The following is a 15,878-nucleotide window of genomic DNA, read 5'->3' on the forward strand; positions in this document are numbered from 1 at the left end:
TACTTTCGTGGCCTACTGTACGCAGAGTAATTAAAAGCAAGTACCATCGCGGATTACTTCTAACGGTGTGATTTTGAAAATCTGCTTGTCATCGTTAACCGTCAGGAAATTAATGACAGCAATACGACTTGCACTTTCCACTTCCATTACGTTTTAAGTTTTAACACTCGATAGCTCATCGTAATAAATACCCGTGGCTCCGCGGAAAAATCTCCGATTCTGATAGCGTCGAGCGACTATTAATAATTTTAAGTGGGTGAAAAGCCTTCGGTTTCTCTCTGTAAACGCGGGGGAATAATTTGCAGCGATCGTCGTTCGTTTATTCTAACGATTCTTTCGACAAATTCGTTTCACGCGATATAACGAAGCGTGAATTATCTATAAAAATACTCCAAATGAGAGAAACTGTTGTTTTAAAATAACGTCTGCCGATGAGAAGATCAATAACAAACGCTGCGTCGAGCTTTATATTTTTATAGAACGTTATTTTCTATTTTATATCACTGCAAACGTACTTCTTTAATAATAAATTTTATCGTACATTAGTTACAGTTATCGTTGAATCTGTATTTTACATATATGTGTGCGTATGATAAAACGAGGAAGTGGCTTAAATACCGAAAAATTATGAACCGTACAGTGTTTTATGAAATCGCGTTCGGAGTTTGTACTTTAAATAATCGTATGTAACAGATTTCTTATCAGATAACATTTAAGTGTGTTTCGTTGTAGACGAGAACTTGCGCCGATTTCATTATGCAGCGCGATACAGAACTGATCGGTACAGCTGAGGGGAGAGTTGCAAAATAGATTCCTTTTTCGTATCTGCGATTAAGAACGATCGCCCTGATTTCACGCTGCCACTTCAGTTCAATCTATCACCTAATATAATACGTATTAAATGTTTACCTCTGAGATCGCGCGAACTCATTTCGGTCTGACCTCTCCGGCGCTGTTCAGTCAATTGCCGTACTTTTATCTTGCCGTGTCGCGAAAATATTGTGATTCTGACCCTCGTTTCAAACACTTTCTGTTTCTGTTTCATGGTTTACATATAATATTAAAATAACTAGTATCTATTGTGATGGAAAATAGTAAGATTATAAAAAAAAAGGCGAAAAAAAAAATTTTCGAATCGTTCTAAAAAAATTATTTTCAGTTGCGGGGGTCAAATACAATCATTTTTGGTCATTAGACATACCCTCGAAATCCTACTCAGTTTCGAGAAAAAAATTCAGTATTGGCGGAACTTTAAACGTTAATAACTTTTGAACGGAGCCTCCATCAAGAAATTGGTATTCTTGATTTTCGTCTTATTTTGGCCTCTAGAATCCCTTATTAAAATTTTTCCCAGGGGTGGCTGAACACCCTGTATAGTACGGAAGAAATTTACTGTAGAATAAAAATTTGAATTTTCGAAATTCGAAGCGAACGGGTGGATTGGAAAATAATCGTGGCGTCTGAAAATGCGGCAAGTTGCGTAGAACAGTTTATGATTAATTAGGAACAAAGTTAATGCACCATTAAAGTGCAATTACTCAATCCCGGGAGGATTATTCCAGGTAATTAATCATTCGTGTAACTGTATTTCCACGCGGAATATTTAACCGCGCGATAAACAAGTTTTATCAAGGAGAAATATGTATTTTTTACGTTTGCGGATCCCCCTTGCTTAACGAGAGAAAATCCTCGGAGTTTCTAATCCTTTAACTAAGATGCGCCAGGATATCGGCACGCTAGCATTTACGAGACTCCGGTTTGATCGAGGCACGGGAAAAATCGTTAAAACTCGTTGGAATCTAATATGTATCGCATCGATGTTGAATCGTTTATAGTTTGTCGTGATTTATCCAATTGGCGAGCGTGTTCGACGATCGCCGGTATCGATCACCGGCTAAACGCAGAAGGAAAAGCGAGGATGGAAGTGGAAGGAAATGGAGAACATCGTTTGAATTCCTGCGGCTGCGAAGTTGTATAATCTTGTACCTGCAATCCGACAGTTCTCTTCGGGACATCGACTTCGATTCTTGGAGGTGGGAATAAACATGCTTTTCCCTTTAACCTCTTCAGGGATACATTTGCTTCTTAACTTCTTCTTCTTCTTCTTTAAACATTTTTACGTCGCGTCGACTGCTCGGTCATGGCGGCCATATTGTTCTGTGCTATATTTGCTTCTTAACTTCTTCTTCTTTAGCACATTCACGGCCAGATAAAAACTACACAATATTCTGCAAGACTAAAATATTGAATTTAGACATTGTAAATTACTAGAAACGAGTACTGTTTATAACTAAAAATGTCGTATCTCTATTCAAGGCTTTGAGCAGGTATCTTGCATTCACTGACCACTTCAATTTTTATCTGCATTCTATTACCTTTCAATTCCAATAACTATGATAATTCATCGAATTTCAATCTAATACTTTAGAAACATGTTTTTAAGACTTGAGACATTAAGAGAATCCATTTTTTATAATCTAAACTCGTATAAGTAAAATATCAGAATATGTTTTGGACCGTGTAGAATTAAACGTTGAAGGAAAGTCAGTTGAAAGTCGATCCTGCTTTTGAAAATTACACGTAATAATTCTTATAAGAATGCATTCGCGATAACATCAGCCACTCACGGTTCCTTTACACTGTATCAGCGAACCTTGAATAACTGACCGCTCATTACCGAAGAGAATATACCATGGATATCGTCGAATTTATGGTCGAGTGGTTTACGTGTTGATCCATGACGATAAGTTTATGTTTACGATCCACGCTGACAGCTGGGCGTTAGAATAACCGTTAGTCTCTCTTAAACATTTATGTGGAGGGTGTAATCCGCGATGGTACGAGAAAATGATGAATGACCCGAAGAGTACCATCTTGTCTTTGTTTGCATTGCCTTTGCATCGCCAAAGTGTAGAAAGTAGTGATGTGATTTAAGTGTTTCTTGTATTTTTACATTTTCTGACTGACTAGGCTTGCATCTAATAGGCATAAAGGAATTTATATTAGATAGAAAAGGATTGCAGATATATTTTATAAAAAATTAAACTCCGATTCTAGCAAAGTTTTCATTCCAAAATCAACGAGTTCATCCCTGTCTAGGGTTGCAGCGACGTGAAAGCAATTGTCGACACGCAACTAATTATTCCTAAAAATTGCACACGCAGAATACCAACGTAATCACTCGCGTATCAAACAGCGACAACAACGTTGCAAATGAACGGGCGAAAGTAGCCCAGAGAGATAAATTTTCCTGGTCTAGGAATACGATTCTTATTACCAGTAACCTGGTTTCTGAGAAAATCCATTGGAATTCGTATGTCTTGCCTCGTCGAGAGGACATGCATATGTATAAGTATAGTTGATACCAAACGGGTAAATATTTTCCCAAGAAAACGACGAGGAATTCAGGAAATCAACATTCGAGACACGTTGATCTACAACGTAACGATGCGTTTCATTTGCCATTTCGAATTAATCGAAAAAAATAATTTCAAGTACGATCTATAGTCTTCTGGCACCGTTTTCAAAGCAATTGTATTCATCTGTAATACCATGTTGGTTCTTTGAATGCAAAGTACCGCTCGTCCGCGATTGACGTTGTCGCCATTGTTGTTGAGTCATCACTTGCACAAATAATACATCATTACTCGAAAGAGTGATAGTAAAATGGAATAAGATTCGAATCGTACCGTGATTCTTTCTGAAAAATTAAAAGTAAATACAGATAGAAGTTGGTTGTTTTTTACGTTCTCCATGTATGTACTAAGTCAATGTAGATTTCCTGTAAAACTGACAACCTTTCCGTCAGCTATGCAAATGCTGCGTGCAAATATAGCAACCAATAGGAATGCAGAAAACCAGTATGAAAGTAGGTGACACGCGAAATCACACGAATTATCATACGTAATTTCCTTCGTCGTGTGCGCGTAATATCCTTCGCGTATAATAGCTCCTGAACGGAGCACAAATACGCCATACTTAGTACATTCATTGTGTCGTCGACAGTTTCTTCATGTAACGTAATTTGAATTATGTAATAGGATATTTGGTAAACACGGATAAGGAGCCTCTTCTTTATTCAGTTATCGACGAATATTTTTACAAAAAAAGGTACAATATATATTATAACAAATAAGGGATGAAATGAAAGAAATGTGATCGTGAAGACTCGATTATTTGAGATTACATATATGTTATAAAATCTCTGTGTGAAAAGCAGTTACCTTTAAAATTTAATACTTCTAATTGAAGATAAATACGAGGAAAAAGGCACTTTTCGAGAAGTTTGAAAACCACTGTGAGACAGTTTTCATCTACGGAAGAAGAAATTCTTCTTGTCGGTAACGTTATTTCGTTCTTTCTTATTCTCGAGTGGATCGAGTAAATGCTCTGATTTACTTTTATTCTTAATCTTTATTTTACCATCTTTATTCCCGTTACCAATCACGCTTCTGCGCTCGACGCCATTTCTGTTCCAAATTTCAACACTGTTCATCGACCCGTCTTATTCGAATCGCTGTGCATAGATAAAATTAAATTTGAAAATATATTATTCATAGTCGCTTTAAGAACATTAGATTTTCTTTAACACGTAAGATCATTCTGCATACATTCTGATAACGGTACATAAACGTGTAAATCCAGATCGATACGATATAGACGACTGCCAATTGATACAATTTCCTGAAGGGGTTCTACAAGGCCGAAACGTAAAACTGAATAAATTCTAATGAATTCTTCGTCACAATTCTTTACGATTTTTGTTATTTTACACACTTTCGATTCTTAAACTTGAAGATTCAAAAATATTCCAAGCCTTCTGCACAGAAAAACTAACTTTTAAAAACAAAATTCTATTATTACCTTACGAGAGATATCTGTTCAAAGATGGCTGACGTAAGGTTAAATATAGTCACAGTTTAGTACACAGTTTCTGCCATTGAAGATACAAAATATTTGATTTAAAATAATTTCCAAACTGTGTATGCCTAATCAGCCAGTGTGAGACTGTGTTGTTTAAGTAATCGAAGAGTTCAGTTGGTAAGTTTGGGAAAGTTTCTGTGCTAGGATACCGTCGGACATTGCTGCTATTGGTGAATGCACTGCAAGTGGTATTGCCTTCTGTAGTAATGCCTCTCGGTGACCTTCGATTCTTCCAGGTGATTGGCAGCTTTAATAGTACGTACATAGCTATAAATATGATTCAATCGTGAACAGTTACGTTAAACGTTACGACACCCGCACGCGTCGCGAGCAACGTGACACATACCGTGCAAAGAAATTACGGAATATCGGTTCGTTTCCGTTTTACCTTGCGCGACAGGCACGTAGAATTCATTTTGACCCGCAGCCCAATATACACATTGCTACCGTGTCGCTAAAATTATTTTAGAACAGCAAGAAATATAAATCAAACGAGATCGATCGAACAACAAAACGTTCTAGGGTCTTCATTACACAAGCAAATTTATATAATCAATTTGAACGGTTCCATGCTCGAGACTTCTTCGGTACTGTGGAGAGAAATATTTATAAAACTCATTACAGAAGTTTCACTTTCAAATTACACTTTAATATATTTTCTACTATAATCAATTTAAAGGTTTCATACTTTCATTTAGCAAAGAATATTTATGGAAGTTATTATAGAGATCTAAGTATGTTTTACTCTAAAAAAGGATATATTAACATGGTCTGTGGAATAAGTAGCCTCTAATATATTTTTTACTATAATCAATTGAATCGTTTCAATATTCGTATAAACTTGAAAAATCTGCCGAGGAATCGGAAAAGTGCATAACGCATTCGATGTGGAAGAGAACAGTGTTACGAAAGGTTAAAAAACATCCAGTTCCTAGTAATTTAACAGAAGTCAGGCAATTAAGTCGTCCTACATACTTGTACGTTGCGGTGAGAGGCAATTCGATCAAACTCACCTTAATGAAAGTTACACGAACCAACCAGTTTAGGCGCGAAAGTGACAGCAGTTCAAAGGAATAAATCCTCGGAAAAGTGCATCGTTCCGATTCTGTACGTAAGACGTTCGCGTTGACGCATTTTCTGATTAATAAGTTAATCTAGTTTATGAAGAAAGATATGAAACTTGAAAGGAATGATATAGAAACACGAATTTATTAGTAAAAACGAGAAATAATTTATATGCCAAACAATATTTTACGAAAATAAGTACTACGACAAGCTTTCAGTTATGTAGTTTACAATTGTCCAAAATCAAAGTTTTGGTTTCGTAAATAATTTTACCATTTTCGATTGGCCGTCAACGTGTTAAAAGAGAAGTGAAATTATTTGGAAAAGACGGCAGTTACCGATGCAACAGTAATAGAAAAGATTTTATGTCGAACCGTAGGTAGAACCGGCTGTAACGAAACACGACGTCGAGTCCGGCCGTAGGACCGCAAGGGGTGAAAAGATCGAAGGACCAATTAACGGCACTCGTTCCCCCCGCGTAGCTGTGTATAGTTGGCGGGCAGCTAGTCGGGGGAACACCCTAAATCGTCGATACGCGTCGCGTCGATAGCGCGCGAGCGCACAGATACACTCACGCGATCGCGACGTCCCTGTCTCTCGCCTCTCGTCCGGCGTGGCATCGCATTGTCGGCGCAGACGCCGTGCCAGCGTTTATTGATCGCGACTCGGCGGTGCTTGGTTGTCCCTGCACGCGTTACGCGTCGTCGTCTTTCGCGACGTAGCGACGTTGCTGGACACGACGTTAGTCTTTCCGTCTCTCGCGGCTTTTCCGTTCCCGAGTACGAGGTACCGAACGACGACGGTGTCAGTGACGGCGATCGTGTCCGCTAATTCGATCCGCAGTGCGCGTAGTTTTCGCGTCGACCAACGGTATATCGATCCATCGAACATCAACGGTACGAGATCGAGAGACACGGGCGAGAAGAGTGCGAGGCGGACAGCCGCCTGGTCCATCCGCTCGAAATCGAAAGGATCCTCAGGCGAGAATACGCTGCTGGGCAGGTGGTTCTCGAACGATATATACACTCGCGATCGTTCTTTTCACGTCGAGTGAAAGTGAACCGACCGTTCTCGTGTCGGCCGGATATGCACGGCCGACAGGTGCGTTCGTAGACAGTCCGGTGCGCAGACCGATACTTCGTAACGATTGGTTCGACCGCGGGCCCCGGCCACCGCTCGACCAATCGCGTACGTGCATGGGCCAGGCGGCTGATTCAGAACCCCGTCGACAATCGACTTTCGATACGGCTACCCGGCTCGAGGAGACACAAGGAGGACCACCGGACCTCCAAGAAGGAAACATGAATCTACTGCTACCGTCCTCGATACTCAGCAACAGTGTACGCTGTCAAGTGCAGGAGCAGCCCAATGACAACATGGAGACCGACGACAATATGCTTCAGGGTAAATTTCACTGAAAATATCGTTTACCGTATGGTTTCTTTAACCGGGGGGTGGGTTCAGAATTATTTCTCGCGACAATGGGATGCTGCGAGAAAGAACAACGAATCCGAAGCGACGCCTAACAAAAGCAGATCGATGGCGTCAACGCTAAAGCAAGTTCAGTATTTTTATATCCGTCGTTATACCGTCGCGAGAGTATGTTGTATCGATCGATTCGCGAGGTTTACGCGATAAGAATGAGTCTAAACACGATGACCTCGCTTGGACTATTTTTAGCCACGTTAATTCGTTGTCGTCGAATGAACAAATATTTCGAAGCGTATTAAGGAAAAGAATTTTTGTTAATTCGGTGTTTAAACAATTTCCCGATACAAGTCCAAAACGATTTGTCTAGTATATCTTTTGCAAATGATCGAGTCCCGTTTGCATTGACGACCGCCACGCCGTATGCGAGAATGGTCGCTTCGAAGTTATCGTGCTTCCAATTTCATAACGCGTGGCTACACGTGAACGACGACGGAGGGATTAATTTCTTTAATCCGGTGGTAAAATTCTACCTTAGACCGAGGAGTTGTACACTTATTTCAGGTTCACGCTCAAGGTCGGTGCAGTTGCAACCTCGCGAGCCCTCGGAAACGAGCGAGTTTTCGTCGCTGACCTCGAGACGCGATCGATCACGTCCCGAAAGCGTGCTCGTGTACGTTGACACATCTATGTTTCCGTTTTCGTTTCGTTTTCCTTCGATTTGGAAAATGTGCACGGAGAATTCTTTTTTTTTACGTACGATCTCCCCGTTCGGTTCCTGTCGTAGTTCCACGCGAACGACTTTGATACTATCGAAGGTGTTGACTCATCCACACGGCTTCCGAATCGAATACTGCAGCTATGCGGGATCCTTGAGTGCACGCAATGTTCTACGTGTCCTGCTTCTGTTAACCTTCGTGTCAATAACCGGTTATCATAAACGAGTAAACTTCTTATCTACGCAACAATTTTAAATAACAAATAAATTGCTAAGAACTGTCCATCTGTTGCTCGTTAAATTAGCTAGAAATTTCAATTCCGGAAACCTTGATTGAAATTTATCTCTTATATTATCAAGGATAGGCAAGACAACCGACATTTATTAGAAATTTTATTTTTTCGATGCCATTTTTCTACGATCAAATCGAACTTCGACGTTGCTGCGTAAAAATATGCACGTATTTTTTTTCTCTAAGACCCACGTTTGATAAAAGAATGTATTATCTGGTTTTTTATTGACTCTTGAACCTACGATCAATCCGCGTGGCTTGAACACAGGCATACGCGATAAGCTCGTTCACGAGTGATAATAACGAACCTGTTCTTTATAAAAAAAGAAGAAATCCACCAGCGCCGTTCGACTCGCTACATAATTTAACGTAAATATATTCGTGGCGATCGTTGCAGGTAGAAATTATTAAATACGTTTCCTTTGCCGTCGGTGGAACGAATTTTAATCGAAGCAACTGGGAGTCTGCGCGTTAGGCAAATCGACGAGTTTCAGAGTTTCGTGAATGTTCTTCCTACGCATAAAAATATTTATCGAAGCATATAACAAATTGCAATATTTTTGTTTGCCTTTTAACGACGATTTTAATAAATACGATGGTTTATTTTCTGTGTAAATCCAGAGCGGCGGAACTTGAACCCAGGTCACAGGATTACGTATTAATACGTATTAGTCTTAATGAATCCCTCGGTTAGAACAAGGAAGGTTACGTGTAAGAATTTCCTGCGTAATTACAGCTTTGTGGTACCGCAGCAAATTGTTGCAATCGAACGACGTAACCTCTGAACGTGCACGCGAACATTTGAACATTTGCTCTTGACATGGATATTGTGAGTGATATGTACTGGTAGTTAATTCGACGGTTGGAAGTCATTACCGTTCGTCATTACACGTGTACTTTCTTTTAACGTTATTCTTCCTATCGATCAACCCTTCACATTGTTATTGATAAAATTTAAAGATGAACTAAAATCGTAGAGAACAAAAATTGTACGGTTCAATGACCTTTATTATTTTTTAATACGACGTTTTTCAAGTACGTCTACGTCCTCGAAGAATGCAATTGCGCTTTCATTGAAATGGAATACCTTGTGGCAATAACATGTTACGTAAAGCAACTATTATTTAATTTTTTTTACGATTAATTGATAGAAGATGTAAATTTCAATGAAACTTTCCTCGATCGTTCGTTCGAGCTCGGATCTTTTGTTCGTGGATTCGTTTTTGAAGCAATACGTTGTAACTTGGCTGTCGTAGTAAATAAAGCACGATGGCGCGCGGATGAAATAAATAAAAGCACCGCATGATTTATGCAAATGGCTCGCACCATTACCGACTGCGTTTTGCTCCTTCCTTTTAAAACCGGGCATACCTAATGTTACGTGGCATTCGAAGGAAGTGGCTATGCATATTTATTACCTTTGCTCGAGGGTCTTAGCATACTTTTAGACAACTTTTAGTTAGAAAAATCGAAGTATGTGGGGCAGAAATAATACGCACACGTAATACGTAATATCTTCATCGGGAAATTTGATTAAAAAATTAAAATAATTCGAGTTTGGATGCAAATTTGTTTCTCTTACTAGAAATTGTAGTTTCGGGAGTACATTGAAAGTAAATCGGTGCATTTCATTTCTTTTTTAAATACGATTCGTAACGAAGAAGATAAACGTTCACGGTATTTTAACATAGATGCGCCTTCTTAAGAAGAAGCGTGCATACGTGCAATACGAAGGGTGCACAGCCCTCTCGACTGTGTTGCTACGAGACACCCTATTTGCTGTTTCCCTAAAAGTGCGACGAGGGTCGATAATTTTAGCTGTATAGTTGGATGTAACGCGTATAACCTTCCAGTAAATTTTCTAAGGCTCACGAAGATCGTTAAGTTTACAAGAACGTGACAAATTTTCTCGTAACGCAAACATTTATGTATTGACTCGTTATATGCATCCTGTTTAATTAATAATACATTTCCAGAGTAACGGTAGAATAGATTTCGTGCAAACGAATTCCTTTTCTGTAAAACTGTTTCAGAACAATTCGTTGTTGCGTCGATTGTTACAGTTACAGGAAATTGGTTCTCGAGGAAGTGAAACTCTTCCTGTCAGACGCCACTAGACAACCTCTTCATTTCGTCTCGCATACAATGGCGTCCCTGCGCCATTATACCTAACATTAAAATTCATACATTAATTATAGTTAAAGATAAGTAATGCCTGAAACGATTGCAAAGTTATTCCAAAGAAAAAAATCAACCGATTGTGAGAGAAATAACGGTGCGGTCAATTGCAATAAAATCATTCTCATCGTGTACGATCCCGTAAGGAAAGAAATCATTGCATTTTTTTCAACAAAATTGCTCTTCAGACTTCTCTAAATTATTTTTTATCGATTCGTTTGTATCTTAGGATAACTGTTATTATTGGTCCCTGCTAAAAAATAAAAAATATGACATTAACGATCCGTGACTAAAATGGTTGACAGGCTGGTAAATGGCTGTTTAGGCGATTACCCGAGCCAGCCACCGTGCTGTTAGGAGCAGAATCAATCATAAGACGCGCAACTAATTTTCGAAATGCAATATTTACCTCGACGATAGAGGGAAAAATTGCTCGAACAAACGATTCGTCGAAAGGGAGAAAGGAAATGAAACTTTCTCGCTGGAGGACGGCGTACAATCAAAATATTATACATGCCTATTTGCAACCGCAATGAATACGAGTAATACAATATCTCTCTACATTGAATACTGCGTCGTGGCCAACACGAACACCATGTAAATGTGCTTTACTTTCTGCATTGTGTAGTTGAGCGTTAGTTCAACGCATCGAGGCTTCGCTGAAAAGGCTCTATGCTTAGCGTCAAAAGCGTTAAGCATTTTCATCTCGAGTCATATTACGGAGGCTTTTGTTATACGATACTATGCAAACCACGCACACCTATATAGCATCGCGTCCAGTTTGTGCAAGGAAACGAGTGGGCGTCGAAAGAGCACGTCGTACGATAAGTTACGAGCTTTGTTGAAAATATGGAATGTCCCTCGAACGGATCTTCCAACCATACTTTATTTTGCGTGAATTTAATCTGCTCGAAACAATTCATTTTCTAGAAAGTTGGGATAAGTTGCTTCGCGTGGATCCTCCATTTTTGCACGAACGACTCTGTACGATGTGCATGTCTGAAAAGGACTGGAAAAATGACGATGAAAACGAGAGTATCGATGCTCGACAGAACAATTTTTATACGTTTATACTTTGTGGTATTCCTCGAGCAAATATAACTTTTAAAATCGTTTTTTATTATTCGCTGCATGTCATTAAGCACATAATTCTTCTACGAGCCTATCGAAAAGCTGACGTTAGATGGAAGATGATGGAAGATATAGTATACCAAACGTACGGAGACGACCGAAAACGGACGACGATGAACGAACGCGAAAACGAAGCATCAGATCGAACGACAAGAAGAAAGCGTGAACACGTGTGTAAGAATCGGGTGCATTACATATTTCAGTTACTAAAAGTGTTACTGTACTTTCGTTACGTTAATTGGTGCGTGCATAATTAATAATCATCCTGTTCCTCGAATTACAATAAAGAGAAGAATATTGTTCTTTTGATAATTGTCCGTCGCGGTTTCAAATTGATGAAAGTGTTTGCAACACCTTAATTTTGTCGTTCACGTTCGACTGTTAGTGCACAATCTATTGTGCAATATAATAGACAAAATCATTGACCATGTACGGTAATAAATCATGGAAGTTTACTACAGAGGCATGAGAAGATGTAATGGGAAGGTACAATGGCATTGTGTACTGTTCTTCTCTTGGCTTCGTTCGTTACGTAACAGCATACAGAGTTATAATTTAGCAGGTGCTCTGCCACTGCTTCAATGAAAATGTGAGAAACCTCTGACTTTTTCTAATTAGCCTCACAATTGTCGAAATAAGTCCTTACCTGTTTCACTTCGACTTAGCTAATGTCTTTATTCTTCGGAATTTCTCGATACTAACTTGTTCGTTCTTTACATTTCGGGTTTGAGTTTTGACTTTTGACTACATTTAGGTTGTCGTTCAGTTTAACACAGTTAATTAAATTATCGATACAGCGTTATTGTTAGTATTATTACATAATACAGGTGAAGTATTGCTTGAAATCTTGATCGTTCGACGAGGCGGGGAAAACGTTTCGACGGAAAACATAACCTCATTCAGAAAAGTTTTGGCGCATTCAACCTCCCTGTAATTTAAATTGTCAACGTCAATTATAACGAAGAATTTTCTAAACTATGCCAAACAATAGATAATCAACAAATAATCTATACAGCTAAAAAGTTCGAAACATCGATTTATTCAGAAATGTTGTAATATTGTAAGAAAAAAGAAAGAAATTAATTTACACACAATTAAAAGTTTGCGTTGTTAAATTACATAGGAGTAGGAAAATGCAGAAAGAATTGTCGAGTAACAACAATCGTACGTAACAATGGAACTTGACTAGAATATAGAGGTCGTGAATATTATCGCGAGAAAATGAGTATGCAGAACTCGTAAATTACACCTATCGTTAAGATCAGGACCTTGTAAGGCAAGCTTGCCACGTCACATAAAGAAATATCGAGTACAATGTTAAAAGTTGTTAGTAACTTTTTATAATTTCTTGATACATCTTACAGAGAGCGAGTTACTTCATTTATTTATTCGCGAATTAATTACATTCCATAAGTCCTTTCACTGTCAGAATATATAAATTATAATCGACTAATGGTAAACGTCTTAATATTGATTAATGTTTACCGTACTTTCTTTGGTGAAAGGATAAAGTGCTCTAGTTTAAAGAAAGGTAGAATTCTTAAGGAGGACACATAATTTGGGTTATTATTTCGGAAGCAGGCAATTTCGATATCGTGAAAGTTTATTTACGACTATTATTAGCATCCTACAAATTTGTTCAAAATTTATTTCAAATATTTTAATCGCTGCGTTTTATGATTCTTCCTTTTTGGAAAACTCTAAGTCTCGACTGCGTAGGTACTTTCATATCTTTGAACATTAATTAAATAATGTCCTACATAATGGAAACTTGTTATTTTATACGTGTCGTAGTAACGATGTTGAGAAGCGCAAACGTTATAAGAAAGAAAAGTGTTACTCTGATCAATTGATGACAACTCGAAACTAGTTAAACCGGAATTCCGGTGGGCTCTTATATGAAATCGGAGAGAGTTCGATTCTGAAAAATGCTCACCACCAATGTTCATAATGTTTAACTGTATATCACCTTCGGCAAATGGACCACTGACTTTCCAAGTTCATGTCCACCGTTGCACTCTGGAATGGTAATTAGAATGGACAAGCTTTCAAACAAGAGTCGAGATCTTTTTTCTTTTTTGTTTCGTTTAGCTCTCACCGAGGGCATCGATTCATCAGCCCACGTGCAAGCTACTTATCGGTTAAATGTCGATCGAACGGCGATCAAATTCACTAAATAACGCGTTAATACCGTAGACTAATTGTGCTTGACCTATTATTTTTTTTTATTTAGTTCCATAGAAATCAACGCGCCGCTTTAATCAACATTGCGATCGTAAGTGCGATAAAGAAGGCAATTTATATGTCGCTTTTACGGTTTCCAAGTTTAACCAAGGCTTAATTGTTGCTGCTATTTATACATATACTTTTGACTTTTCGTTGCGGGTCGTGGGATGTAAAACAAAAGATAAAATCGTATTTAATTTTTCAATAATCTGATTGAAAATTTTAACGCAATTCTTCTGGTGGATTAATGTCGAGAAGTACAAAATAATTAGGGCAGAAACGACACTGGAAAAGAGTCGTAAATAATAAATCGGAAGAAATTATCACCCTGCCGCGGCATAATAGCTGAATCATACATCATTTCGCTAAACTGCACGGTATTTGTCGTAGGTTTTGCAAAAAACATCGTATAATCGAGTTTGAAACAGTACTCGAACCGTTCTTACGATGACTTACGACTATTTGTGCGTGGATGTGGAATTATATTGCAAGCAGTGTGGCAAAGTTGTATTCTGATTTATCGCCAGAAATCGTTCGAATTTATCATGGACTGCCTTCTCACGGAAATTAGGGAAAGGATAAAAATTACAGATTGCCTAAAACCTTCGCGTGAGCATTTCTAATAATAACATGGCTGAAACGTATTGTATGCTCGCATAAATCTAATGACTCGAACTCTACACTTTCTCAATTCACATTAAAAATTTTGTACTCAACCAAACTCTATTGTAGTTTGAGGAACAGGGATGGTTATTAATCACAGACACGCAAATTAACGTAACAAAGGTATATTAATGCCCTTATTAACCGAAATATAATATAATGCACGATCTGATTCTTTGCTTTCGCGTTCGTTCATCGTCGTTCGTTTTCGGTCGTCTCCGTACGTTTGGTATACTATAGCTTATGCATACTATCGTTCCAGTATTGCATACACCAGTGTCTTTAGCGTCCAGAGGAAATACAAAAGCTTCAGCGATAATTTACAGTTTAAAATCTCACGTACGGTCATTAAAGTCGATCGAGCGATCGTCCAGCATTATTATTCGAACTGTTTTCTCCATTTCGATCTTGCACAGACGATGAAGACTTCCTTATCGCCGTAGGCATTCGGAGGATGCGTTCGTTCCTGTTGAAATGAGCAAAAAACTTCTAACGTGGATGGGATGCAAGTTGCAGAAAACACGTTTTCACTTTCTCGTGATTAACGTTCGACAGTAAGAAAACTCACGCCGCAATGTTATCCCGGAATTCATCATTCGGATGTTACTATCTGCAAATCGCAATTCAACTGTGGATACTTACGTAGGAGGTTTCTATTAGAGTCTCTTGTTTCACGCGTACTCGTGAAATTAAGGTTATGCGCATTTTAACGCGTTATGCTATTTTCACGCGATATTAACACTTTGTCGATTTTATATTTAACCGTAAACTGTGCGCAACAACATGGTCGAAGGGGCTAATGGGCGTTCGTGTCTCGGGACGAAAGATGACCAGTATACGAGATTTTTATTTTAGAAATGTATGTGATATATTACGTTGGATCTTTACGTGCCAATTAATATATTCATGAGGATATTCCATGAATTTTTTCATGTAATTAGCTTTAATAGAAGAGGAGTTATTAGTAACATGATAAGGACTGTTCTTGGTTGTTTTTTGTTACTAATTCGATTTTTCTTTTTGTTTCAGGTAAGTTCTGAAAATTTTACACAGTCGAGTCCACGACTAATTATCAACGAAATATTCCATCGCAGGTATTTATCATAATTACTCATTGCCGACAGAGAAGTACTATCTTTTAACTTTGCAGCTTTTTCTAATATGTAGTTAAGGTGTAATTGAACCTATTTGCATTTTAACGACGTGTTTAATATTTAATAAACAAATTCATGTCATTTAATGTAGATATCGTTC

The 15,878-nt window shown here is 38.3% G+C and overlaps 1 protein-coding gene across 3 annotated transcripts in view; it reads left to right on the plus strand.

Moving 5' to 3' along the window:
• Centrocortin (cerebellar degeneration-related protein 2-like) overlaps positions 1–15,878 on the plus strand; it is a 69,955-nt gene that overhangs the window by 11,938 nt on the left and 42,139 nt on the right. For 2 of the 3 annotated variants that reach the window (XM_076771331.1, XM_076771332.1), the window contains exon 1: positions 6,872–7,392. The exons of the other annotated variant lie outside the window; for it this stretch is intronic. In XM_076771331.1, coding sequence (XP_076627446.1) covers positions 7,185–7,392 — 208 coding nt within the window. In that variant the 5' untranslated portion in view covers positions 6,872–7,184. Of the gene's footprint in view, positions 1–6,871; positions 7,393–15,878 lie in introns of those variants that run through there. 3 annotated transcript variants of the gene reach the window in all.

Source organism: Colletes latitarsis, chromosome 8, assembly GCF_051014445.1.
Source record: "Colletes latitarsis isolate SP2378_abdomen chromosome 8, iyColLati1, whole genome shotgun sequence".
NCBI classification, from domain to species: domain Eukaryota; kingdom Metazoa; phylum Arthropoda; class Insecta; order Hymenoptera; family Colletidae; genus Colletes; species Colletes latitarsis.